Here is a 27765-nt window from a genome sequence, read left to right as displayed (position 1 = left end):
AAGACATCTTTCTAGGGCAGTAGATGTGAACGAAAGTAAATAGGCCTTTAGTGAAAGAGTTGATGTTAATCTGGCCAGAAGTGGAGCATGTTTGATGTTTGTTGTAGCTTCAGGTACCAAAACCCTGATGCCTTCTAATGTCCTTATTTTTGTCTTCCCGCTTAGCTTTGGGGCTTCACTGTGCCCTGCTCCTCAAGCAGAGTGTATGTCTCATCTCCCCAGCTCACACCCACGGGTATGTACTGGAGGCTTAGACTCACATAGTGGAGGATGTGGAGTGGGAGATGCCCCAAGCTTCTGAGTCTCCTAACTGGAGTGCACAGCGGGCCTGGGGAGCCAACGAGCTGTGAACTCCACAGTCTCTGTCCCTCCTCTAGGGCACAGTTGCTCCCCCGCATCCAAAGTCTGCCAGAGGCCACCCTCCATGCGATGGGACTACAGAGGAAGTAATGCCCTTCCAGCAGAACCAACAAAGGGGTTCGAAACCAAATCACAAAAGAGTTATTTAAAAATAGGCATAAGCAGGGTTCTGACTTAGAAATGTAGTATTACGGCAAATCTGAGAGGATGCAATTTTTGTCTTTTGGGGGCCGCACCTGAGGCATATGGAGGTTCCCAGGCTAGGGGTTGAATCAGAGCAGTAGCTGCTGGCCTACACCACAGCCACAGCAACTCGGGATCCGAGCCATGTCTGTGACCTACACCATAGCTCATGGCAACACTGGATCCTTAACCCACTGAGCAAGGCCAGGGATCTAACCCGCATCCTCACAGATACTTGTCGGATTTGTTAACCACTGAGCCACGAAGGGATCTCCCAGAGAGTATACATCTTATAAATAGCCACTTAACAGCACAAGGGTGCCAAACTGGTGTTAGCTGTGTGCTCAGCCAAGCTCAAGCCTTTGAAGCACGAGGCACTTATGATGCAATAAATTACTGACTTAAGTGCAAAAGTAAATATGATAGGCTTTCTCAGCACTCTGCTGTTAGAATAACAAGTGAGACACATGTTGGAAATTATCAGACACTTTATGGTGGGCCTCTTTTGCTGAAATGGTTTCTGTGCCTCTGCTGTCCACACACATAGCATAAGGCCATAGATGTTTGAAGACATACATTAACTTAGCTTATTTTAAAAACCGTTTGAAATATTTAGTGCTGTCATTGAGCTGTTTGCTTTGCTAATTGAAGGTTCACAAGCCCTCTGTCTTCACCAGGCAACATCTTCATCATCACTGCCATGTGTGCCAGTGGGCATTTGGAGTAAAAATACCCTTTCCTTTTCACTATACTAATGCCACCGCCTCATACACTACAAGGCCTTTTAGGTCTCAGAGCTTTTGTAAATTTGACGCCTTCTTTCTGAATATGGCATTTAGGAAAGAAGGTTGTTTTGTCGTTATTCATTTTCCTATAAACCTAATAACATGAAAACGCTGTGTGTAGACTTTTCTTTGGTCCCTGTAAATGCAGCTGTGACAGATTCTACGTTCCCCACAATGGCTGCTGTCCCTTCTACTCTCCTAGAGCCTTGACCTCTATGTCCCCCCTGTGAGTCTGGGTGGACCTTTACAAGGATCTCGGCCAGCAGAGTGTGATGGAAATGAAGCTGCGTGGCTTTGGGGGTTGGGTCAGAACAAGGTTTCACGGTCTTCACTCGCTTTGGGAACACAGCCGTCAATGCTGTGGGGACGCCCAAATCGGCCCATGTGCGAAGGCCATACTGGTGCTCTTGCGGACTCAGGGTAAAGTCCCAGCCTACCGCCAGCATCCATTACCAGACAGGGTGTGAAGATGCCACGAGCATTCCAGCTTCGGGTCACCTGGACATTGAGAGGCAGAGACAGGTGGTCCTCATGGTGCCTCCCGGACCCCAACCTGAGTCCATGAGCAGGATGAAAAGGTCATTTCATGTCACCAGGTGCAGGGTGGTTTGCTCTGCAGAAATATCTGGATCAGCATCCTACATCGGAGACAGAGGTTTATCAGAAACCCGGGAGCAGGTGTGGTGTGTATAGGACTTCCCTGGAGATGGCTGAGTTTGAGGAAATCGCAGAAGCCTCCTGAGGTGGCCGGCTTTCCCTTCGGTCAAAGCCCGAGGGTGTTTCTTGGGGGGCTCAGGGTTCATAGCTTTTATCACAGGTGCCCTTCTGACGAGTCCCCACTTCAACCTCAGGGCCTCGACTTCGGCACGTGCAGACCTTGACTTTCCTTGGCCCCTGCGGGGTGTGAACGCAGGTCTGGGTTCCCACTTCCTCCACCTGGGCGCTCCCAACTGCGAACGACATTCTGGGAGCTTAGACAAGAAAGTGAGGCTGGGTCACCTTGCACGGGGGTCAGAGCAAAGCGTGTCCTGCTCATGGTCTAGGAGGCGACTTCGCTTTGATCCCTGGAACTCTGCAGCCTGAGAAGCCAATGCTGCCGCAGCAGCAGGTGAGGGCTATTCTATTACACAGTGACAATCCACTATGTATCTGATGTACAAACATTAAAATAAGGACAGTGTGTGGGTAGGGTCCTTCAGTTGTGGGTGCACGTGTGCATGTATGTCTGTGGGCACACCTGCACTTGCCTGGCTCTGTTTATGTTATGTAAAGAGCAGCTCCCAGGAGATGGTCTGTGCATGGGAGCTCGGAGCGCAGGCAGAGAAGGGAGGCTGGGAGGTGTCTTGGGTCCTTGAACTTTCTCTCTGCTCTTCCTTTATGGGTGAGTCGTTGCTGCTGATGCTGGAAGATGCCCGCTCACTTGGCTGTAGGGCACGTGCAAAGGATAGAAAGGCAAAGGAGGAGGGAAGGAAGTAAGAAGGAAAGAAGAGACTCCTCCCGAAAGAAGAAAGGTCACTGCAGCTATTTTCCGACTGTAAAACCTCCCATTAGCTTTATTACATGGAGGACATTAGCATTATGCACGGCGGGGAAGGGCATTTTCACAAAGGGCATCCTTTTTCCAGTTTCCAGAGATGAGAGTAAGATATGAAGGTAATGAACGCGCTGTTGGGATGATGTCTTTTTCTCCTCTAGGCTTTGTGGGCTGGCAGAGTAACAGGCTGGTAGGGGCATAATTTGTGGGTCAGAAATGACTCAAGAGAGAGAAGGACAGCAGCTGAGCCCTTGGGGCCAGCAAGGCTGAATTCTGATCTGAAGAGACGATGCAGGACCACCCCTGGGCCACCCCTCAGGGTCTCCCAGGATCACCCCTCCCATGTCCCCAGGACCACCCCCTGGCTCCCTGAGGCAAACGCCTTCCCCTGGAGCTGTGGCCCCTGTTCACAATTGGGAGAGATGCCAAATTTCAGTTAGAAGTTGATGAAAGTCACTCATTCCCACTCATCATTTCCAGAGGGTCAGCCTGACCTTGTAGGGGTTGGGCCCTGCCCTCTGGAGGACAATCCGTGTGTGCATGGTCCCTGAGCCAAAGGAAGGGTGTTTAGGACTCGGGAGAGCAGGAGGTAGGGGTGAAAGTGGGTGAAAGCTAATGCTTATTTTAGGGACGGTGCGGGGGTGACTGTACCCTGTGCCCTGTGTTCCAGACAAAGCTGCCTATGAGGAGAGGCCGCCTGGAGGGGAGAAGCCACTCAGCGTGTCCCGGAGCAGGACAGGTGGGCATAGCAGGATTCCCGGTGCTCTGTCCCCCACAGAGATGTCTCCCTCCCCCATTCCTGTCCCTTGGCATTGGGGTGTCGGGAGCATCCCGGTCAGGATGGACAGAGCTGTGCAGCCGATTAAAGGGATATTAAAATACTAGCAAGGAAGTGCCTCACCTACTTGAGACACTAATGCCATTAAGAGTTTGATAAATGTGTACAAATTGCTAATTTTGACTATTAGCTTTTATTTATTAAGGGAGGCTTGGAAGAAATCTTCCCCAAGTAACCCACTACTTTCTAGGGAACAGCCGCCCTCAGAAGCAATAACGTTGCCATGGAAACGTCTGAGCATCCATACTTCCTAGGACTTTCCCGGACACCTCACACGCTAAGGTATTGTTACCTTCTGTTTACTTCTTTCCCTGACATGCCTGCTGGGTTACATGAATCTTCGTGTAAGAAAAACTCTAACTCTATTCTGAGAACTTAAATGAATGAAGCAGGGCTCCTCCTTGACAACAGCTTGTCAGTTGGTACCGAAACCATCTTTCTGTCTTATTTACTCCCCGAGCACTTTTGAGAAGGACCGTGGAGGGCTGGTTATTTCCTAGTTGCTTCCTGAAGTCTCAGCGATTCTGCTGCCCTGATCACTGCAGGGTCTCAGCTCAGGAACTTTTGTTAGCTGCCCTCAGAGGGGCTCTTTGCAGGGTTGGAGGTTTCACCAGCCCCTGTTCCTGGACCTGCTTCTCTGTTTCCGTTTTTACACCAACCAAAGTGTGTTTACTGGACTCTTTTACACGAGCACCTCATCCTCTGGTGACACTGCCAGGCTGGAAAGCGAGGCAGCCCCCTGCCCCAAGCTCGGGAGACCACAGACCACAGGAGCTGAAGCCCTTAAGTCATGCTCTTTGACGATAACAAATGATTATTATAATTCTATGCTCGGAGCTGAGGGGGAAGAGCTCTGAGTTTAGATATATTTAGAAATATACCTCAGGTTGATTCTGCTTTAAGCCTTCCTTTTGGCTTTTGAATTCCGTTAAGTTTCTGGGAAATGAAATTGATTGCCTTGCGGGTTAGTCAAAGGTTGTGCCAAGACCACTTTAATGTCCTGCTGCCCAGGCCATGCTTCGGTTTTACTGCTTGTCCAGTGCCTGCGTGGGGCCCGGGACATCCCTTCTGCTCGCGCTCCTGCTTGGGGGACAAGGGCAGCAGGCGGATCTGCCAGGGGCCACAATCTTCCGCACTAGAGCAGCAGGGTGTTGGGGGCTCGCCTAACATTAAGCGACTGTATTCTGTCCTAAGTCAGGGCAGCCTCTCCCTAAGGCCCAGCTGGAGGCGATGCTCCTGTCTGCTGAGGAAGGGCCGCCCTCTGGTGAAATGAGCCCAGTCACTCCGGCCTCCCTGGTCCTGGGGCGGGGGGGACAGAAGCAACGAGGAATTTTCAGACAGAATTGGCCTTTCTCATGAAAGGCTCTTATGCCAAGAATGGAGGTGAGTAGAATGCATCTGCCTTTGGCCACTCAGGTGTGTACAAAGCTTGATAGATGAGTGGGTGCAATGTCCTTGGGGCAACATGTCCTTGTTATTGTCATCAGGTGGTCACTCGGCTGTCAGCACAGATGCCAAGAATTTGGAAAAGCATGTGCCCTCATGTGGACCTGTGATTGCAGGACAGGGCTCCTGCATCCCTGCATTTAGCTCATAACTCCCAAATTACAGGGTCCTCCCCTGAACCCAGAGCCAGTCCTTGCACGTGTGCGGTGGGCGCCACAGAAGGAAACAGCCAGAAATGCCCGGAGCATTTCCCGAAGGCCCCAATGCTAAGTATCAGGGTCACAGAGCTCCCCCAGGGGGACCGAGGGTCAGGCGGGCCAAGGGAGGGTCCAGCGAGGCAGTGTGGGGGGCCCGCTGTAGGGGTGGGTCTTGGGGCAGTGAGGGGCAGAGACTTGAGTCTGGACCAGAGGGGCTCTGGGCTCTTTGGCAGACCAAACGAGAGCCACAGAGTCCTGCGAGCTGGGGACCTGCACGGGCCCATCTGCCTGCAGGGCCTGGGGGCCTGTATTCAAAGGGGAGATGCTGCTGGGAACAGGGTCCTGAGCTGAAACAGCTAAAGCCTCAGACAAGAGGTTCTGAGCCCAGGAGACCAATGAAGGAGCTGAGGGAGGAGTGGTGAGGATGAGCCTTGCAGCGGAGAACAGGAGGACTCAGCCCAGAGGGCCTGGTGGACCGAGGGGCGGTGGGTGGGGCGGAGGCCCTGGCGGCTGTGCTATTGGAGTCTTGAACATGAGCTAACACTGGTTCCATCCCTGGAAAAAAGCACCCTCTGTTGGTGCCCAGAACACCCTGAGCATCTCCAGGTCCACACGTGGGAGCAGATTCCAGATGCTTCCCCGGAATTGTGCCTGGAGGGCCAGCCCACGGCAGAAGCAGCCCTTTGCCCAAAGCACTGAGCTCCCAGCTCCTGCATCTGCTGCAACTGCAGGGTCCACACAGATGCACCCCGGAGGCAAGGCTACAGAGGGCGCGTCCTCACCTCCTGCTGCGAGGGACCGGCCTCCCCAGGAAGCCAAGCACAGCTTTGGGAAGCACACCCCGCATGTCCTGAGCAGATGGGCAGCCCCCACAGGGAGAGGCCTCCTTCAGACTCCAGCGCGGCTGCTGAACTCCCCTGCCCGGCTCTCCTGATTCGACGCTCATGCATCATAAATCAAGCCACGCTGTGAGCGGTCCCTGCCAGATACCCCGCCAATTACCTAAAAACTAGCTTAAGGGCCAAAGCAATCAGGCTGCCTGACTCTGAGCGTCCTTGGTGGGCGAGCGTGACTCGGGCTCCCTGCTGCGTGGGAACCTGGCCCAGGTCTGGCTCATCAGCCCTCCCCCTGTGCCTCGCTGCACGAACACTTTCCCAGGGCCCCTGACTAGCCTGCCCAGGATCCTTCCATGGACACAGATGGCTCTGGAGGAAGATTTTCATCCATTTTGGTTTTCAGACTCCACATGTCATTTCCATAGGAACACAATGCACTTTATATACCTCTAAAGACTTGAAAGAATTGTTCAGAATCCTCTCAGGAATGCACAGAATCACTCAGAATTGAGCTCTAGGGACCTGCCATCTTAAGGTGGACCTTCCGCCTGCGTTGTGTTTAGATTCCTGGCATGGAAACCATCCCAGACAGCCCTGAAGCTCCTGTGGCTCTTGGTGACCAAGAAGAGACCACCAGAGACTGGTCTGATGGTGGTGGGCATTGTGGGCCTGGGATGGAGGCAGGTGGTCTTGGAGGGCAGCTGGAGTAATAGCAGAAGGGGGTGATGGCGCAGCTTTGGGGTTCAGGCTGGCTTTGAACCCCTTACTCAGTTTGGATGGGGTGGCAGCGCCTGGATCTCCAGGGGTGATTCTGTTCGAGTGGGACTAGGATGGGCCAATGTGGTCCCAAACGATATAGCTTCCTCGGGCATCAGGGCTGTGCCAGGATGGGGGGTGGAGGATGGGTAGGGTCCAGGCCAAATTTGCCACCTGCATTTTGCTGTCCCCCAGCACAGGATCAGTTCTAAGACACCTCTAAGTCCACATATCTTGCTGTTTCCTGGATCCCTAAGCAATCTGCAGTCATGTCATCCAAGAACTTGTGGCTTCATCATTTACATCGGAATTACTTGTGAGGCAGCCGGCCCCACAGTTCCTGATAAGCTCATGCTGAGCATGAGGCTCCTTTGACCCTGACCATGTGTGTGCGTGGACATCGCTGCAACACAGTCAGGGGTGTAGAGCAGATCTGTATGAGCACGCACTGCAGTGGTGTTTCAAGGACTCCTTCCTATTTATATGTAATTTAAATAAAATTAAAGGTTAGGCATAAACAATCCCCATCTGAAAGGACAGACGGTACAATAAGAATGAGGAGCATTACACATGCTCTGCAGGTCACAGCACATGCTGTGCTCAAGGTAATTTTTCCAGCTCTAGATTCAGCATCTTCTAGCTCTCCCTCTGGGATTCATGCAACCCTCAAGAGTCAGAAAATGTCTAAGCTCCTCAAGGAAGCAGGAAAAGTGGGGCCCCACCGAGAGCAGCCCGCACTGGAGTCCTGAGCCTGGTCCTGTCCTCTTGTGCGCCAGGCTCTGTGGCAGGGGTTCAAGTGTATCGTTATCAGTACCTTTAACGCCCACCTGCAGCTGGCCCCATGGGTGAGGTAGCCCGGAGAGGGCTCTCCGTCAGTGAGAGACTAAATTCCACTGATGTCACATCAGAATGTCAATCATGCACCAAAAACAGCTCCATTCCCATGACAATCTATGATGTACTCATCGACCAGTGACTAATCACAGCTGATCCTGAATCTGTACCTTCTGCTGGGAGTCCAGACACAGGAGGCGCTGTCCTGCCTGTGGGGTGGTGCTTCCCTTCATGCTGTGGACAGTGAGAGGGATCAGTGGCCTGGGCGTCCCTGTGGCTGCACCCAGACACGCCTGCGGTGGTGTCATGGACCAGGGCACACCCAGCTGCATGTGTCCAGACTCTGGCCAGACTGGAATCTGCATTCTCAGGCACGCCAAGGATGCCATGGGCCACCTCGCTGAAGCAGGAGGGCCTGGTGTTGCACCTTCTATTTGCTTCTCAGGATGTTGTAGGACCCGCACAGAGAGCCTCCATCTCAGCAGAGATGCGAAAGAAAAGAACAACGTGCTTCTAGAGCCTGTGTCCTCAGAGCTTTAGACACGTCACCCAAAAGCAAAAAGATCAGGCATTTGCAAATATAATTTGAGGTAAGCATGAAGCCAGAGGGAAGACTGTAACACACACTGAGATTTTAGCCCTAGATACCCAGGCACTGCGTGGGCTCTGCCCCTGGACAATCAACATGTGGGCTTCTCTGCTCCAGACAAAGAATCCCCAAATCAAGATACTAATTACTGAGACAACGCATAACCTATAACTGAAAAAAAAAAAAAATCCCTCCAGCACACTCCAGGGAACAGAACAGATATGATGCATTTGTTCATTTATCCACCCAAACCAGCTAAGATCAGTGACTCAACTCCAGCATACGTTCCAGAGGAAGAAAAATAGATCAGAAATCTGATTTGTCTTGGCTGCACCAGATCATTAATATTTATACAGAATTATTTAGATCCAGAAGTGGCAAAACAAGCTCTAAGAGCTACAATCACCATCTTAAATATACACGTGGAGAGAGAGGGAGGAAGAGAGAGAAGCGGGGAGGGGGAAGCGGGGTTTGGGGAGGGGAGGGTGATGACTCCGTGATCATCAAGCTGTCACACGTTTTCCTGCTACAGGTTAAAATATATCCATCTGATATATTGGGCCATCCATATAGCCTTGTTTTTCACTGTATTTCTGCAAAGCCAAGGCCATTCCTGTGCCTGGCGGGGCTCTTGCAGCCCCAGCTGTTTCCTCACCATAACCTTGGGAGGCGAGGTGGGCCTGGTCCAAGTCCTTCCTACCCCCCCCCGCCCTGTGGTGGCATCTTCCTCCCCAGGTGGCCCCACCGCCCCTGCTTCACATCTCCTGGGACTGGGATGGGCTTTGCCAGGTCCTTCTCTGTGACTCCAGCAGAGTTCACGGCTTTAGGACTGAGTTACCCTGCCGAACCAGATCACTTCTGCCTTTAGATGGCTACACGTGACTCTCAAGTATGAAGCTGGGTCTGGTACTGATTCTGAATCTGCTAGCGGTCACAGATCCAGTCACCCTTGGTGTTCAACTTACTATAAATCAGGGCACATTTGAGAATACTGACCTTGAGGAAAAAAACGGGGGTGCTGTGTACATAAAACATGAACTCCAAGACCTGCGGACGATTACAGACCATACGGTTCAGTGTGAGGGTCACACAAGGGTCCAGCTTTTGTCATGCACCTGTTCTGAGCACACAACTTTGGGAAAAAAGAACATTTCAAAAATCTCTCTGTGACAAGGTTTAGAGAGGAGAATGTGGAAATGCTGGTTTCTCTGGTGAGTCGACTGGTTGGAAAGACGGACAGGTGACAGGCGACAGCTTCCGAAAACACCTGAGGCACCTGCCAGTCAAGGGTTTGCTGTGACAGCTCCTGACTGCGGGGAGGGCGGAGGGAGGGGACCCGCCTGTCTTCCTCCATCTGTCTCGGGCGACCCCAAGGGGGTCAGCAGAAACCTCCAGAGGCCCCAGTGCTGACATGCGTGTCTGCCTCCTTCCTGGTGAGGTTCTCTGCTCCGAGTTGACTCTATTTTAGAGTAGACAGTTCCCACGCGGTGCCTTCTGACCGCCTTTCATGCTGCCCTGCTTCCCGCTGTTACTCTGCTTAAAACGCTGTTACTAAACCGACTCTAGTTTGGGTTCAAGGCTCTCAGGCCCTGCCCTGCCCTCCCAGGCCCCTCAGGTCACCTCTGTCTCTGCTGTTTCCACCACAGAGGAGCCCTCAGCCAGGATTGGCGGCAGCCCCCGTCCTTGTGGCAGTGGGAAGGCGTGAGTGCGCCCTGTCTCCAGGGGCCTGGGGGTTCATGCTGGCACCCTCAGCCCCGCATAGGGTGGGTCCAGAGTCTTTGGTGGCTTGATTTGATCTTTTTTTTGGTCTTTTGTCTTTTCTAGGGCCGCACCCACGGCATACGGGGGTTTCCAGGCTAGGGGTCGAATAGGAGCTGTTGCTGCTGGTCTATGCCAGAGCCACAGCAATGCCAGATCCGAGCCGCATCTGAGACCTACACTACAGCTCACGGCAACGCCAGATCCTTAACCCACTGAGCGAGGCCAGGGATCGAACCTGCAACCTCATGGTTCCTAGTTGGATTCATTAACCACTGAGCCACGGCGGGAACTCTGGCTTGATTTGATCTTAATCATGGTGACTACTCCCATCTCTGTCTGGACACCCTTAGGTGACAGCACATCTATAAGCCACATGGTTCATCATTACGAAATGACTGTGCAGACCGTGGGTGCAGGTTGTCATCAGACACAGATGCAGCCAGAAGCTATCGAGCCCAGAGACGTGCCAACCCTGTGCATCCCTTCATCTATTTACACTATGATGCAACTTCCTCTGGGTTGGAATAAAGCAGGGATGGGCTGTTTGTCCCATTGCACCTGGTCACTCACGCAGAGCAAAGAGTCGGTGCTGGATTCCATCAGCGCCAGAAGGGATGGAAATTCAAGCAACAGATAATCTCAGTTCCTCATTCAAGCCTTCACTTTTCTAATTAAAAAATATTCCCGATGGGAGTTCCCGTTGTGGCACAGCGGAAATGAATCTGACTGGTATCCATGATGATGTGGGTTCGATCCCTGGCCTCGTTCAGTGGCTTAAGGATCCAATGTTGCCATGAGTGGTGGTGTAGGTCGCAGACATGGCTCGGATCCCGAGTTGCTGTGGCTGTGGTGTAGGCCAGCATCTGTAGCTCTGACGTGACCCCTAGCCTGGGAACCTCCATGTGCCGCAGGTGCAGCCCTAAAAAAAAAAAAAAAAAAAGGCAAAATAATAATAATAATAATCCTGCTATAGCAGGAATATATTCTCTGTATAAATAATTGAGGAAAGAGAGAAATGGAGATTTCTGCTCCTGGTGATGCTGCTAGTAACCCTTTGGCAGAAGATAGCATTAGTCCTCTAGGAAATAGTAACGAATACTTTGAAATGCTTGTGCTATTCATAAAATTCATAATCTGACTCTTAATTCCCTTTTCTCATTTAATTATTGTTATAATAGTGCAGTTAGTAAAGGAAAGAAACATTTTATGAAATGAAATGAAATCAAGACATAATAGATGCTCAAATGCGAAGAGCCTAAGGCAGACACAGCACAGGAGCCCTCAGGCCTCCGGCGCCGGCTCCAAACCCAGGGCCCGGGGTGGGGGTCCCGTGGCTCCCATCTCAAGCTCGCACCTGCCACGGGTGCCAAATCCTATCTAGAAGGCTCCTGTTCCTCACTGTAATATGCTCCAAGGTTGGGGGGTAGGGGTGGCCAGTGGATTTAGAAGTGAGTACTGAGCTTCTATTTGGTTTGCAGAAAAAAGTCATAGTGACTGCAATTTGATTTTAAGGGTTAGAAACATCGATATTTGTGTCAGGTACCCATACAGGCTCGCTCTCTCTGATTTCTGTAAGTTATTTAATCCCTGAAACCTCAGTTTTCTCATCCGTAAAATGGTAATCATCAATTCCTACCTCTCAGACTTACTGCAAAGATTAAATAAGATAAAGTGGGCACACAAACTAGCTCACGGCTGTTGCTCAGTAAATTTGGGTTCCTTTCTATCCTCACCATCGTTCACGCCTTGGTCCCTTGGTGGGTCCACCAAAATCACACAAGCGCCTCCCGTAATTGGCGTATGAAGCTCTCACCTGCACTGGGAGCTGCACCAAATGATTAGCGCTGGAGTAAAATAAGGTTGTGGTTGAATGCTGCGCTTGGGCCTCCACGCCGAGTCCCAACAGCTGCCTCCTCCAGAGGCAGCTCCAGGCCAGGCCCTCCAATAGCCAGGGGTCCCTAGATGCCACTGCCCTCTGACCGGGATCCCGGGGCCGCAAAGTGCCGTGATGGCAGTGCCCTGTCCCAGACGTTGCAGGAGATCATGCGTGTGCAACAGCTCAGACTGCAACAGCATCAGGACTGTGGGAGGGCTCGTTCCCAGCAGGCTCTGGGCCCCACGCCAGCAGCTCTGATGGGGCAGGTCTGCACTGGGGCCGGACCAGCGGCTCCTCCAGCGAACACAAGTGTGGGACGAGCACATAGGTGCTGTAAGACTGGGACTTATTCTACGTGGGAGCCTATCTCCAAGAACACAGAACCCACTTGGGCTTCATTCCCGGTATGTCCCACGTCCACGCCCAGCACTGGGCCACTCCTGTGTCTGCTTGGAGGCTCCCAACCCCTTGGGAGAGCACCCCCACCCAAGGCGGCCCCTCCCATGAATGCTCCCCACAGCCTGGGTGAGCCGGCTGCGTGCAGGACGGACGGACGCCTTACCTCGTGGGACAGGTAGAAAGCCGCGATGCCCAGAGGCCAGAAGCAGCAGAGCATGGAGAAGACGCTGAGGCCCAGATGGTCCCGCGGGGGCATCGTGAGGAAGTTGTCCTCGCTCTCCGTGTCGCTGGAGTAGTCGCTCTGCCCAGGGAGATGGATGGAGAACGAGGGTTAGTGGGGGTCAGGGGGCCAGCCTGGCAAGCCCTCCCCACAGGCACGGAAGGGCTCTGGGCTGTTCTGCGGGACGGTAACGCACAGACACAGATCTGGGGTGAAGGTGGGGCAGCAGCTGCAGGTATGACCCATCAGAGGTCAGGGCTGGCGGGGCACACGTGACAAGTGGAGCCCGTCCTGTGTTCTGACACTTCAGCTGGTTTCAGGACAGGTTGGGGTCCCTGTGGGGGAGGGGACACCTGAGACCCTTCCTCCCTCAGACTCTGAGCTAAGTAAGGACTTGCTGGGTTTGGTCTCAAGCCTGGGTGTCCCTCCTGCCCTGGTTATTCAAACACACATAAAACTGCCCATCAGGGCCTCTACTCAGCCTGCACTAGAAGCTTCCTGCTAGGTGGATTCCATCTGGTTGTCTGTGAGCAAACAGGCAAATTCAGAGGCACTCACTGGAGTCACACACCGCGACCTTTTCTAGGACGGAAGCGGGTAATACACGGTCCACACACCTGGCTGCCTCCCACCTCCGGCAGCTACACACAGACACACACCACATAGGCCCAAACACAGATACGCACAGGCACAAACACACACATACACACACATATACACACACGGAAACATATGCAGACGCACATAGGCACAAACACAAATATACACACACATACAGAAACACAGACACACATGCGAACACATACACAGATACACACCCGCAGACACAAACACACTCACACACCCAGATACCCACAAACACACAGATATACACAGATACACTCACAGATACACATGCAGACACACACAGACACAGATATATACACACAGCCAGAGACACAGATACACACATAGTCACAGACACACACATGTACACACCCCACAGGTCCCGGGCTCCCAGGCCTCCCTTCTCAGCGAGGTCCAGCTCCTTCCCACCAGGCAGGTGGTCACCCTGGGTGGTCACATCCCCCAGGGCCACCCCTCCAGGAGCCCTGGGCCTGCAGCCTTCCCCCCGACAGGGCCAGGTCTGTGAATTCTTGTCCTTTTCCTCTGCAGCATCGGTTCCCAAATGGCAGAGACAAGAGTGAGCAGTCCCTGGGTAGCATCGTGCTAGTGGGATCTGGGCCCAGCCTGCAGGGAGCCAGAACCTTCCATCGAGCGAAGGAGGGGCCGAGCGGAGCTGGACACACAGCCTGTCAGCCCCACAGCGTCCACTCAGAAACACAGCCCCCAGCGCCCCCGGCTGAGCTGGAGCAGCAAGGTGCCCCCCATCCCACAGCCTCTCTGGGGTGCTGGCATGGTCTGGGAGGGGCCCGCAGTCATGGCTGGTGGCGGGGGACAGGACCTGAGGGCTGGGACTCGGAGCGTGGGGCTGCAGGACAGGCCTGAGCTGGTGGGTCAGGCTGGCAAGGGAATCTCAAACCCAAGGAGTGACTGTCGCTGTGGATACTTGTTCAGGTTTTTGGCTTTTGTGGGCTTTTGGTTTTATTTTAATTTATTGAGTTAAAACACCTGGCCTGGCTGGGTTCTCAGCTCTGGAAATAGAAACGCTGTTGCTATTTCTGCTGTCATCTCTTTCACAGACAAGGCTGGGCCCAGGGTTAGTCTCCTTGAACCTCAGAGCACATGGTCAGCGGCTGCTACTCCAGTCCTCTGTGCTGCCTGCTGTGCCTGGACACCAACGTTTAGCTACAGATCTTGACCGAAGATGGGGCGTCTTCTCAGCACCCCCAACTCTGGGATTCTGATGACCACTTTTTTTTTGGTCTTTTCTAGGGCCACATCCGTGGCACATGGAGGTTCCCAGGCTAGGGGTCTAATCGGAGCTGTAGCCACTGGCCTATACCACAGCAACACGGGATCCGAGCTGCGTCTGTGACCTACACCTCAGCTCACAGCAATGCCAGATCCTTAACCCACTGAGCAAGGCCAGGGATCAAACCTGCAACCTCATGGTTCCTAGTAGGATTCGTTAACCACTGAGCCATGACGGGAACTCTGTGATGACCGCTTCTTGACTGGCCTGTCTCATGATGCCAAAGGGAGGCCAGTGGCCAGAGTGGCCAGTGGGAAGTTCCCCAATCAAAGAGCAGTGTGGTGTGAGGTACAGCCACAGAGCATACAGGGCCACCCAGGCAGCGACAGCACCCTCTCCCCCCATGTCTGGAAACAGCTTTGAATTTATACCACCACGGCCATGAGGCAAAGGATTGCCCCTTAGGTCTTCACAGGTTTTCACTTAGAAGCATAAAGGAACCACATCTGTAAATTGTCAAGTGCCAAGCACTTAGCACCAAAATGGTCAATTTTGATTAACACAGATTTAAAAAGAATTCACAGGAGTTCCTGCTGTGGTGCAGTGGAAACGAATCCAACTACGGACCATGAGGTTGCGGGTTCGATCCCTGGCCTCACTCAGTGGGTTAAGTATCTGGCGTTGCCATGAGCTGTGGCGTAGGTCACAGACACAGCTTGGATCCTGTGTTGCTATCGCTCTGGTGTAGGCCAGCAGCTGCAGTTCCAAATCGCCATATGCTGCAGGTGTGGCCCTAAAGAGCAAAACAAAAATTCAGACAATTTATAGGACAGACAAAACCAGCCCAGTTCTCATTGTTCTCCCTACCATGAAGGCAAGGGAGTACTGTGGGTCTATGTGCTGTGGGCATCCAGCCACCAGATGAGTGGGTAGCCTAGGGGTGGCAGAGACAGCAACGAACCAGGCAGAGAAGACACCCAACTGCACCACCAAGGCAGGCATCACACACAGCACCTGTTTCTAGAATCCTCCTCATGGGACATTAGATTAGAGTCTCTACAAGGTGTTTACAATTCACATGGTTGGAGGGGGTGGAGCAGGGAAGGGGCAGCTGCCTCATCCCTCCACCCCAGCCTGCAGTCCACTGCGCCCCGTGACCTCCACGCAGAGAGCTGGCTCTTCCACTCCCGGGATTTCTTCCTCAGGAAGACTTACTAGGATAATCACAGCACCAGGCGGGATGCACATGAGCCCCGAAGCACGACTCGGGGTCAGGGCGCAGGGGGTGCGGGGGCCTGGCCCCATCTCTCAAGGCCTCACGCACCCCCTGGCCCTTCTGTCTCCTTGTGCCCTGGCCCCCTCTGCTGGCCAATTCTGGGGACCATCTCCACATGGTCCCAAGGTGGGGGGGGGGGGGGAACCAGGATGGACTTGGAATTGGGTCACCTTGTTGGGGCACAGCCCACAAAGGACCCCCAATGCACCTCTTTAAAACTGTGAAACCACAAGAGGCCTCTCCATGGAATTCTAAACGGTCGTGGACAACAGTGATGGAAATGCTTATTTATTACTCTGGAAAGACACCTGGCTGAACAGAGGTAAAAACCAGCACAGAGCGTAGAATAACTCACGTTTCTTCAGAATGTCAGATATTAAGATGCCTTTGGATGGTGGGTGTATCAGTGTTTTGTTGTTGTTGTTTTGTTTTGCTTTTGCATTTCTGGGTTTTAGTATTTTCTACAATAAGCAGCTCTCCCCAGATGCAGCTCCACTGAACGAGGATCCTCTGAGACCAGGCTCCCCCAAGACTCTGTTCCCCTGAGACCAGGCTCCCCTGAAACGGGCTTGCAGACGTTGCATCAGGGGCATAAGGAGCAGCTGGCAGAATGGAATCAGAACTCAACATAGCCCCGAGCTCCCAGATCAGACCCACCAGGCCCCTGAGGGCCAAGGCCAGAGACCTCCTCCCACAGTGCCCATGTCCAACCAGAGCAGAGTTAATTAAATCACCCAAATCAAAGACGCCTGACACGGTTCCTCCGCCAACCTACCACCTGCCGAGGGCTTAGTGGGCATAGGCGGCCAGTGCCCACACATGGGCAGAGCACAGACTTCACATGGCAAGTGCCTTCAGCCCTTGTATGTATACAAGTGCCTTGTACCGAATGCTCGAGGAATCCCCGGGTGCCTGTAGCCCGCAGGGGGGCCTATGGGGCAGCAAAGCCCTGGCATTTGCCCAGAGGCATGGGAGGGAGAGCACTCTCTTGGTGTGGCTGTGGGTACCTGCGAATTGCTGCTGTCAGCCCCACCACATGGCTCCTCTCCTTCCCCAGACTCGGCTCCCAGTCTTGGTTGCCCGTCTGGGGAAACAAGGCCATGCCGCCCACATGAGCCACTCTCATGGTCCCCTGACCCCCTCCCCGCCTTCTCTCCTGGAAGCTCCCCATTTGATTCCAGGGTGAGAGTGGCCGATGCGCACAGCTGGATTACCTGCTGTAGCCTCTGCTCTGGGGTCGCTGTCTTTCCCAGCTTGTTTCCTCCTCTGCAGTGGGGGATTCAGACTCAGCTCCTCTGGATTCCCATGACCAACAGACTTGGAGCCTGGTCTCCCTTTTAAAACAATCGGCCTTTTGGGGGGAATCAGGTTCCTGGGGGCGACCCCAGGGAAAGCCCCCAGGAAACGCCCCCCAGGGAACACACCCCAGGGCTGCCCTCCACACCCACCATCATAGAGCAAACCCAGCACAGGCCCCAGGGTGAGGCTGGGACCCAGCACAGCCTGGGAGACCAGTGCCTCCATGGAGCAGGCATCAAGAGAGAACCTGCTGATGCTCAGTGCCCGGACAAAGCGCAAACTCCTCACTTATCTGAGAAGTGCCTGATTACTGCCTAAGGATGCTTGTGGTCTTAGGGCCTTAACATTCTGGACGCAGGTGCCAGTTGGAGCCAGATTGTTGGGGATTCACTTGGGTGAGGAGCCTGGTGTGTCTGCTTGTGAGGGTGGGTGTGAAGAGACAGTAACACCGAGGGCTGTTACTCCGCTTTCCTGCATTAATTCAAACACTTGCCTCACCAGCTGCGGTCGGTTTCCAATCCAATGCATGGGTTGGGGTGACCGCTCCGTCTAAGACTTGGCCTTCTGGTGACCGAAGTGCTTGGGGGTCCAGGGAAAAAACCCTGCAAACACTCTGAGGACCCACCTTAGGTTAGGTTTCCCAGAAGCAAATCTGGAGTCAAGACTGGATGCATGTGTTTTCCTGGGGGGAGACCTTGGGAAATGTGGGTGGGGAAGCGGGGAGGGCACCATGGCAGGAACACAGACCATACAGGGGGTGTTAGTGAGGCAGGTCCTCCGTGGGCACCAGGACTGGTCCTGTGGGACCTTGGGGCTGTGTGGCAGCTACAGCGAGCACTGGGCAGGCAGGGACTCTTGTACTTTGTAGGGTAGACTCAGGGCCCAGAGGCCAGGGGCATCTCCCTGGGGGTGGGGGTGGCTGAGAGCATCTGCTCCAGGGCTGGGGGGTAAGACACCCTGAACGCTTTGATCAGGGCAAGACCCACACTCAGTGAATACCGAGGGCTGAGAAAATGGGGCCACAGAGGAATGTGGGCGTCCAGGTTGGCAAACCCTGCCTATCTCCAAATAAAAGGCACAAAGAGTAAATACATACATCCTGTGTTTTCAAAGACGGAAGAGCCAGTATCAAATAACACTACACAAATCAGCTAAGACTGACCTGGGCCTAGCAGGCCTGCAGTCTGTGCTGGAAATTATGTTACTTTTTCACTCATATGTGTTTGTTTTCATAGTGTGGATCTAATTGGAGCTGTCCACTAGGCTTCTGATTTTGTCTAAGATACTGTGGTTCCACCAAAGGCCCCTTCTCAATAAGGACCTGGGAGCAGCAGGTGTAAAGGCCCTGGGCCAGGAGTGATCCCTGTGCACACACGGGGCTGCAGAGTGGGGGGGCCTGGTGTGGAACAGGGGCCCCAGGCGGCCCACATAGATCCTACTGCTGGGGAGCAGGGCTCGTCCTACATCGGCCAAGCCACCTGGAAACACACCCAGACACAGCCTTCCAGGCCCAACCACAGAGGTGGGTGTCACCTCTGACCCACCCTAGCACCTTGTCATCGTCCTCTGTGGGCCCAGCTTCTACATGTGGATGCCTGCTTCAAACCTGCATTGTTTCCACGCGTGATTTTCTGTACGTAAGAGCTACGCATACAACCATCCCTTTAGGTTACATTGGCCAGAGTAACTCAACACGTAATTCGCCAAGTTCCCTACTGTTTGCAGATGGAAAGTCCGAGACAGTTTGGCACCATGGGTTTGGATTGGTTTGAACTAGGATTTAACTCTCAGAGTCACGTGACTGCAGAGCTGGCTTCTGAAATTTCGTGGCCTGGTTGCTCTGCTGGCCTCACTCAGTCCAGGAATGATATCTATCCTCCTTTAGAGGAAGAATGAAAACCACACCAAGACGCCATGTTCCACCTATCGAGCCATCAACGATGGAAAAGCACAACCAGCTGTACGGTTGGGCTGGGGACACAGGCTGGTTGGGGTGCACACTGGGGCAACCTTAGGAGCAAATCTGTCAACATGTAACACAATTAAATGCACGTTGATTTTTTGGCTCAGTAACCTCACTTCTAGGTATTCGTCCTGAAGACTCACCTCAATGACAGAAAGGTGCATGTGCTCGCGCTTATGCCCCGCAGGCTTGTATGTGACCACAGAGCATTGGGAGTGACCTAAAAGCTCACGCAAAGGACAGCAGTCACCAAAGTGTGAGGCCTCCGCAGCAGGGGATAAAGTGCAGCTTACAGAGGAACGTGGGATGTCGGTGTGAACTGGCTGGATTGGACTGAGGATATTTGTTCTATTTGTCTGTCTAGCACCCCATCATCTATTATTTATCTATTTATCATCTATCTATCTACTTATTATCTACATCTGTCTATCTGCCTATTTATCTATCATCTATTATCTATCTAGCACCCTATTATCTATCATCTATTATTTATCTATCATCTATTTATCATCTATCTACCTACCTAACATCTATCTACTTATTATCTATATCTATTTATCTATCATCCATTATCTACCTAACATCTACTTATTATCTCTATTATTTATGTATCTCTCTAGCAACCTATTATCTATCTATCATCTATTATCTATCTATCATCTATTTACCATCATCTATCTAACATCTATCTACTTATTATCTCTATCTATTATTTATCTACTATCTATCTGGCAACCTATTGTCTATCTATAATCTATCTATCATCTATCCATCTAAGTACGTGTACACACACACATGGTTGCATGAATGTGTTTATGTGCACATGTGACACACATTTTCCCTGCTCTGTCTGCTGAGACCATCTAGGAAACCACACCCCCACCTCCGTGAGATGAGCAGACCCAGTGCCTGGGCCCTGGTTTCCACACGCGGTTCTGCAACACGGGAGCCACGGTGCTTCAGCGAGATGGATGACGGCAGGGTCAGGGCTGCCACGTACAAGGCACACTGGGGCCAGCTCTCCGTACCAGGAAATGTTGAAAAAATGATTAAAGAATGACGAGCTCTGTCAAAAGGAAGCAGAGCCAGACAGAAGGGGTGCCTGCTGTCACATCTGTTAACAAAGCGAGAGTGAACAATAAATACTGTGATGGATGGGACAGGAGCCCACTGAGTCAAGTAAGACTCCACGGCCCAGCCGGGAAGGAAGTCACACACGCGTGAGACAAATACAAAGGAAGGGAAAACTTCCTTACAGCTGAGTGCCAACTAATAAATACAGGAGGGGCTGTGGGGCCTTAAGCCAGGAGCTGAGGACATCCCTGGTGGCCTGGCAGTTAAGGCTCCAGCATTGTCTCTGCTGTGGTGCGGGTTTGATCCCCGGCCCAGGAACTTCCGCGTGCTGTGGGCATGGCCAAAACCAACCAGGAGGTGAAGACATTGAGAAGCAGGCGGCCATCCTCTCCCCGCGCCTACAAGACACTGAGGACATAGATGGCACTCGCTGTGAGACACCAGAAGGCGCCACCTGCAGCGCGGATGGAGTCACGCCATCCGGACCCGGCATGCGCACCATGGCCACACTGGCCACACACCTGAATTCGATCAGCACGAGCCTCCAGATAACCCAGGGAAGGGCCTAAGAAACAGTCGCCCCAGACTCTGCCAACACATCCAGGCCAAGGAGGTGAAGACAGAGAAGGTTCCACATGATGGAGATGTGAGAAAATGCAAGATGGGGTCCTGAATGGACCCCAGGCCTGCTTCTTGTCCTTTTGCTCCAAAGGACAGCATTTATTGGAAGGACTGGGAAAACATGGATACGATCTACAGGTTAGATGACAGTGTTGAAAGGATTTTAATTTCCCGACTTTTAGAACTGAACTTGTTTTAAGAAAATACACCTGGCTCGTTTAGGGGTCGAAGAACATCTTGTCTGTAACTTACTTGCAAAGAGCTCAGGGAAACACACGTCCATTGAGAGAATGGGAACGCACCTGTGGGGAGCTATTAAGATGGAAGGAAACCGGGTGACAAGCATGTGGGGATTCTTTGAACAGTTCTTGCAAGTCTTCTGCCTGAAATTATTTCGAAAACAGAAAGTCAAAAAAATCCCTCACATGTGCCATTTTAGGAGGACAAATTATACTTTAAATTGAATTTTTTCTTCTGGGGATTAAGCATCCCATACACGCTTTTCTCCTTTTTCAATCAGGCTTTAATGGAAACACTGCGAGCGTTACGGGAAAAAAATGAAAAAAAAATATCAAATTCACTCTTTTCATGACATGAATAATTCATTTGCCACTGCAATTTGGTATTTCATCAAGTTTGTCCTTTTCATGTTTTCATGGAGAATCCACTTAGTGGCATTTGGTGTCACCCAGCTGCCCTCAGGGGCTCAGTGACCTGCCAGAGCCCCGCCAGCTGCGGCTCTCAAAGGATAGGCAACTGTGTGCTCACAGCCAGGCCCGTGTGCAGAGGGCTCCTGGCTCACTCGTGCCCACAGGTGCTGCCCTTGGTGAGAGGGCGAGGGAGGTGGGTTGGCTGCCGGACCCGGTGGGCGCGTACCTGCTGAGAATAGGCTCCCAGGACGTGACATCCAGTCGTGGTCCTCACCTATCTGTCTGTCCACCCAGCAGAGAGACCAAGTGAGGATGTGCACGCACCTCTCGGTCTGCAGGAGGTGTGGGGAGACCCCAGAGCCTTCCTCACAGAGACTGGCAGCCACCCCCTCTCCACAGCCCCCGCCTGCCTCCCCCCCAGCTCCAGAAGCCCCTCTGGCTTGAGGGGGAGCCACGTCTGTCCTGCTCTGGAGCCAGCAGACTGCACATCCCTCCTGGTCTGTCTGATGTCTCCCTCGTCTTCTCAAAGTTCCAGGTATTGGCCAAAGATGCCAGCCCCTGTGCCACTCGAGGTCCTCGAGGCTACACCTCCTGTCTCTGTAGCAGAGAGAAAGCTGTCTGCCTGAAGCTTGGAAGCTGGACCCTAGACCCGCCTGCCCAGGGACCCTCAGCTCCTCGCTGCTGACCACAGGCCACTGCCCCGCATGTCTGAGTACACCTGTGGCCCAGGTGGGCTCCCTAGTTTGTAAGAAAGAAAATATTTTCTGGAGTTCCCGTTGTGGCTCAGTGGTTAACAAATCCAACTAGGAACCATGAGGTTGTGGGTTTGACCCCTGGCCTTGCTCCTGGGTTAAGGATCCGGCGTTGCCGTGAGCTGTGGTGTAGGTCGCAGATGCGGCTCAGATCCCACGTTGCTGTGGCTGTGGTGTAGACCAGTGGCTACAGCTCCGATTAGACCCCTAGCCTGGGAACCTCCATATGCCTCGGGTGCGGCCCTAGAAAAGACAAAAAAAAAAAAAAAAAAAAAAAAGAAAAGAAAAGAAGAATAATTAAAAAAAAAAAAGGAAAAAAGAAAAAATTTTCTAAACCAAGGGCTGCCTCTGTGCAAGATCTCATCACTGTAAACCTTTGGTTGTTTATCAAGGGACTGGCTGGGCTGTTCTTGGTCATCAGATACCAGGCATTTAAAATCACTCATTTTTATTTATTTATTTATTTATTTATTAGTCTTTTTAGGGCTGCACCCTCGGCATATGGAAGTTCTTAGGCTAGGGGTCGAATAGGAGATGTAGCTGCTGGCCTACCCCACAGCCACAGCAACACCTGATCTGAGCCGTGACCTACACCACAGCTCACAGCCACACCGGATCCTTAACCCACTGAGTGAGGCCAGGGATGGAACCTGTGTCCTCATGGATACTAGTCAGGTTCGTTACCACTGAGCCACAACAGGAACTCCCTCTTTCAAAAATCACTGATTTTTAAATTTAAAAAATTTCCCGTTTTCTTTACTGTTCTCAAATAGTCTGCTTTTTGAAAGGAAGGCATATATTTAAGTTGAATTTCAGTCAGTTGGAAGATTATAGAGTATTAAAATTCATTACGGATGGCATTACACAATATGTATAGGAATGTATACGTATAAATTATTTCGGTGTGTGTGTGAGATGAGATGTTACAGCTAAAAACTCTCCAACTAACTCCAGGTCACAGAGATGTATACACACACACACACACACACACACACACACACACCCTTTGAAACAATTTTAGACTCACATAAAAGTTTCAAAAATAGAACAGAGCTCCTGCAGGAACTGCAAAGATAGAACAGAGTCCCACGTCCCCGGCCGCACTTCTTATATAAGCACAGCCAGTGCCTAAACCAGGACATGGACTCGGGTGGGGGACCCTGCCCTGCCCCTCAGCACGAGGCCCCGAGGGTCACCCAGGCTGTGGCTGTGTCAGCAGGGTTTTGTTTTATTCCCCAGCGAGTTTCCATGACAAGGAGGCACCCACAGTGTGTCTACGTGTCCATCCACTGACAGCTGCGTGTCCAGGTTTTGGTTGTTACCAACAAAGGCTGTGACATGCGTGCAGGTTGCTGTGTTTCTTTGGAGTAAGTGCTTAGGAGTGGCGCTGCTGGATTGCATGGTGTTCGACTTTCTAGGCAAATGACAAGCTGTCTTCAGAGGGGCCGCCCCGCTTCTGCATCCTCACCTGCACCTGGTGGTGTCCGTGTCGGGGTTTCCACCACCTCGAGGGCTGTGCGGTGCTGTCTCACTCTGGCTTTATCTGCACCGCCGAACGTCTCGATGCGCTTACTTGCCATTTGCAGCTCCTATCTGGTGAGGCGTCTGTTCTCGCCACCACTTGGCAGCTGGCTCCTTCACGGCTCCTCCAAGTCCACGTCATCCTGACCTTGGCTTCCAGCCTCCCGAAGCTGACGTCCTGCTGGCCGGGTGCACTCCGGGGTCTGAGAAGGGAATCAGCCTGGCCTCCGTGGGCACGCAGCCCAGGAGTCTGACGTTCTGATGTTCTCACACCTGCCCCCTACCCAGTCTCAGGACGGCAGATGGGGCCGTTACAGGGGACAGTTCAGCTGGAGCAAAGGACAGAGCTGTGAGCCCCTTTCAGGAGTAGCCTGGCTTCCTGCTGATCACTGACCGAAGCCGGGACACAGCCCCAGCCTCCAGCAGCCACAGAGCAGGGAGGTCCCTTCCCTCCTCCGTGAAGCTGGACCAGTGGTTTTCAGAAGATCCGTTTAGAAGCTCTCAAGCCATCAACACCTCCCCCAAGGTTAAGCCTGAGGCAAGAGAAAGAGCCGGGGGTGGGGAGGGTGGCTAGAGAGAGGCTGCAAGAGAGGCAGGTGCCGGTCAGGCCGGGCAGAGCCTCGGGGAGGGAGGTTCCAGAAAGGAGGCAGGGAGCTCCTGGCTGCCTCAGGCAGGGTAGATCGCCTTGGGTGTATCCATTTCTCAGCTCATTTCAAGAGGGATCCAGTGTGACCAGGATGCTGAGGGAGGGCACAGCTGTCCCTGGGTACTTTGTCACCTGGCTTCAGGGCATTGAGCTGCTGCAGATGAGCTGGGCCAGTGTCTGCTGTGATGCAGGTGCAGGACAGCAAGGAGATAGAGACTCAGGGTCAGAGGAATCCAGGAATGACTGAGCAAAGGTCACCCAGGAGGGTTTTGGGTTGGCCTTCACTTGAATGTCGTGGCTTGTGGGCTGTGATGTTCCGGGGAAAGATTCCTCAGAAAAAGAACAGACCTCCTACATGACCCAGATATTCCACTTCGATATTTTCCCAAAGAAAACAAAAACACTAATTGGGAAGATATATGCACCCCAATGTTCACAGCGGCACTATTCACAATCGCCAAGGCACAGAAGCAACCTGAGTGTCCATCAACAAAGGACTGGGTAAAGAGGATGTGACCATATATATACATATATATAGAGAGAGAGAGAGAGAAAGAGAGACAATGGAATACTATTCAGCCATGAAAAGAATGAAATAATGCTATTTGCAGCAACACGGACGGGCCTAGAAGGTACTATGCTGAATGAAGTAAGTCCGAAGGAGAAAGGCAAATACAGTTTGTTATCACTTACATGTGGAATGTAAAAATGAACAAATGACTATAACAAAACAGGAAGAGATTCGTCGATACAGAGAACAAACTTGTGGTGGGAAGAGGATGAGGGAAATAGAGGAGGAAGATTAGGGGTGTACAAACTTCCAGTTACAAAATCAATAAGTCACAGGGATGCAATCAATGTCCAGCACCTGGGATGCAGTCAGTAATGTTGTAATAACTGTGTGGTGACAGATGATAACAGCTTACTGTGGTCATTTTCTAACGTATAGAAATAGCAAATCATTACATTGTGTGCCTGAAGCTAATATGATGTTGTAAGTCAACTGTACTTCAATTTAAAAAAGAAAAGGGAGGCAGTTCCTGTTGTGGCGCAGGGGAAACGAATCCGACGAGGAACCGTGAGGTTGCAGGTTCGATCCCTGGCCTCATTCAGTAGGTTAAGGATCCAGTGTTGCCGTGAGCTGTGGTGGAGGTCGCAGACGCGGCGCAGATCTGATGTGGCTGTGGCTGGGGGGTAGACCAGTGGCTCCAGCTCTGATTTGACCCCGAGCCTGGGAACCTCCATATGCCGCAGGTACGGCCCTAAAAAGACAAAAGACAAAAATAAATAAATAAAAGTTGGTTTTGGTTCCGACCATGGCACACATGAGTGCCTTAGGCTGGTTCTGCACACAGCCTCTGTGTCTATGCGTTTATGGAGGAGCCAGAGGATGCAGAGGCCGGACTGGGCAGGGCTGCGGGGTCCCCTCCTCTCTGCTTGCCCCTCTGTAGTCAGGGGGCTGATCAACCGCCTGAAACAACCCTGAAATTCCTCTCTTTTCTAAGGAAATGCCAAGGACGCTGTGTTCATGATGGCTTGCATGTCATGCTTTCTCCTTATTCCTTGTTTTTGTAGAAAACACAGTTTTAACACTGAGCGGACCGTTACTTGGGAGCAACCTGACATGAGCCGCTGCTGGGAGGCCCCACTGGAAGGCCCTGGGGCCACTGCAGGGCCCGCAGGCTGCCAAGTACCAGGAGGCCCGAGTCCACGACTGCCTCATGCCTTTGACGGGGGTGACTTTTTAAAGCACCTCATTAACCAAAGTCAAGGTCACATCAAATGCTCACTGGGAAGAGCTCAAGGAATGCAGGTGCTCACACAGGTAGGGCTTGGCTTCACTTCTACTGAAAAGGATGATGTCGGCCTACTGGGCCCCTCTGACTGTCATTTGCTCGTTGACTAGCAGCCCGAAGATCATTAGGTGGCTGCTCAATGCTGAACGTGGGGACATGGCAGGAGCTTCTCATCCATAGCCCCTGCAGGCCATGGGGGGGCACTGTCCTCATTCCATGTCCCCAGTCCAGGCTGGCCCCCCCTGTGCTGTGCCTGAAGCCCCCGCCCTCCCGGATGCCCTCCTGTCTTCCACCCCCGCTGACTGGCTGGCGTCCCAGGTGACACTTCCCAGTATATCACGTGCTGTGGATCCTCGCATCCCTGTCCCTTCTGGGGAACTCGGTCTCCAAGGGCTCGGCCATGTCCAGCACAGTAGCATATACACAAGTAAACACACAAACACGTAAGCCACGGATCCATGCTGTGACCTGGGTACTGACCAGGTGAAGGGGGAGGGACCCTCCAGGCCCAGGAGGGCTGCAAAGCTGCAGGGTGGCTGGGAAGTCGAAGGGACCCAGAGGGGGTGGAGATGGATCAAGGGGCGGGATGGGGGCACTTTCCTTCACCGTTTGGGTGATCTGCTACCTGACGATGTTCCAAAGGGGATGAAAGCAGGCACACTAGAAAAGGAGACTCAGTGATTGACTAATTGACCAACTGATCGTCCCCTACTTTTCTAGAAGAAGCACGAGGGGAAAACCCCATACAATCCCCCACATTGAAACCTGTCCAGGCTTCTGGGCCAGCAGAGCACTGGACAGTGTGCTGGAAGGATGCCATCCTCTGGGCTTTGACTTCAAGTTTCAGCTGCCCCCTCCAGCCCGGACCCTCCAGCCCCAAGCCTGCCCAAAACACCCCTGCTTTCTCTGCAAAGTCATCCCGGAACCTGTATTTCACAGTGTAGACCTCGACAGGTAAGGTCTTACATCAGGTTGACTCCAGGCAAAACGTGCTGTTTCTAAATATACTTCTCTCAGCTCCGAGGAAGGGCCCCCGACTTCACGGTCCTGACATTGATTAATTACAGCTTCCCCAGGCCCCAGGGTCCTCCCTGCCTCACCAGAGGTCACTGGCGGCATCTCCCCCAGCGCACCCATCACTCAAGCCATGAACTTTCTGCAGACGGACACCTTTAGGTGCGCCTCAGGTTAAGGGACAAAGGGGCTGCTTCTGAGTAACAGCACGGCCACTTCTGCACCAGCACTGCTGCTGATTTGCTCGCTCAGCCTTGCGCGTCTCTGGTTCTTGGTGTGCAGGGTGGGTTCCATCATCAGGAGGAAACAGCCTTCCTTCCGGCACCCTAGCCGGATCCCAGAAGCATGAGGACGGGCCACACCCTCCGCCTGGCCCCTGGGACCGTGTGTGGAAGGATAGGGTCCCTCTCACCCCCTGTGCAGCCTGAAGCATTTGCCAAGTCTCGCACGAGCCAAATGCCTCTGCAGAAATCCAGCTTAACCCCAGCTCACGAGGGCCAGCCTCTCCCCTGCGTTGCCTTTTGCCTGGCAGGGCGCACTGTGTACCCAAGCTACCTGCGCCAGCCAGCCCTTTCTCCCAGGTGAGCTTCCCCTGCTGCTTTCAGGAAGTGCTGGGAAATGGTTTGCTGAGGAAACAACAGAAAATATTGGCTCTCATAAAGGTGGGCTCCTTCTGGATTTCTG

General features: G+C 52.7%; 1 protein-coding gene and 1 long non-coding RNA gene across 6 annotated transcripts in view; one reads left to right on the top strand and one right to left on the bottom strand.

Annotated features, from left to right (window-relative positions):
- Positions 1–27765, bottom strand: part of SYNDIG1 (synapse differentiation inducing 1) — an 87632-nt gene that overhangs the window by 14154 nt on the left and 45713 nt on the right. For all 4 annotated transcript variants that reach the window (XM_085003350.1, XM_021077680.2, XM_085003351.1 and 1 more), the window contains exon 3: positions 12558–12695. In XM_085003350.1, coding sequence (XP_084859476.1) covers positions 12558–12695 — 138 coding nt within the window. The remainder of the gene's footprint in view (positions 1–12557; positions 12696–27765) is intronic.
- LOC106506630 (uncharacterized) lies at positions 2625–8331 on the top strand. 2 transcript variants are annotated; one of them, XR_014832048.1, is made up of 4 exons: positions 2625–2981; positions 3533–3601; positions 3891–5458; positions 5638–8331. It is a non-coding gene; the product is annotated as an uncharacterized LOC106506630 (long non-coding RNA). The 2 variants fall into 2 exon arrangements; XR_014832047.1 differs by lacking the exon at positions 2625–2981 and having other exon boundaries at positions 3523–3601.

The sequence above is a fragment of the Sus scrofa genome, chromosome 17 (assembly GCF_054392235.1).
Source record: "Sus scrofa isolate SSC_HxYL_T2T_F1_AM1 chromosome 17, Sscrofa_HxYL_maternal_Yorkshire_Landrace_v2.0, whole genome shotgun sequence".
NCBI classification, from domain to species: Eukaryota; Metazoa; Chordata; class Mammalia; order Artiodactyla; family Suidae; genus Sus; species Sus scrofa.
Note: the sequence above shows the minus strand (reverse complement) of the source record. Positions and strands in the feature narration are given on the sequence as shown.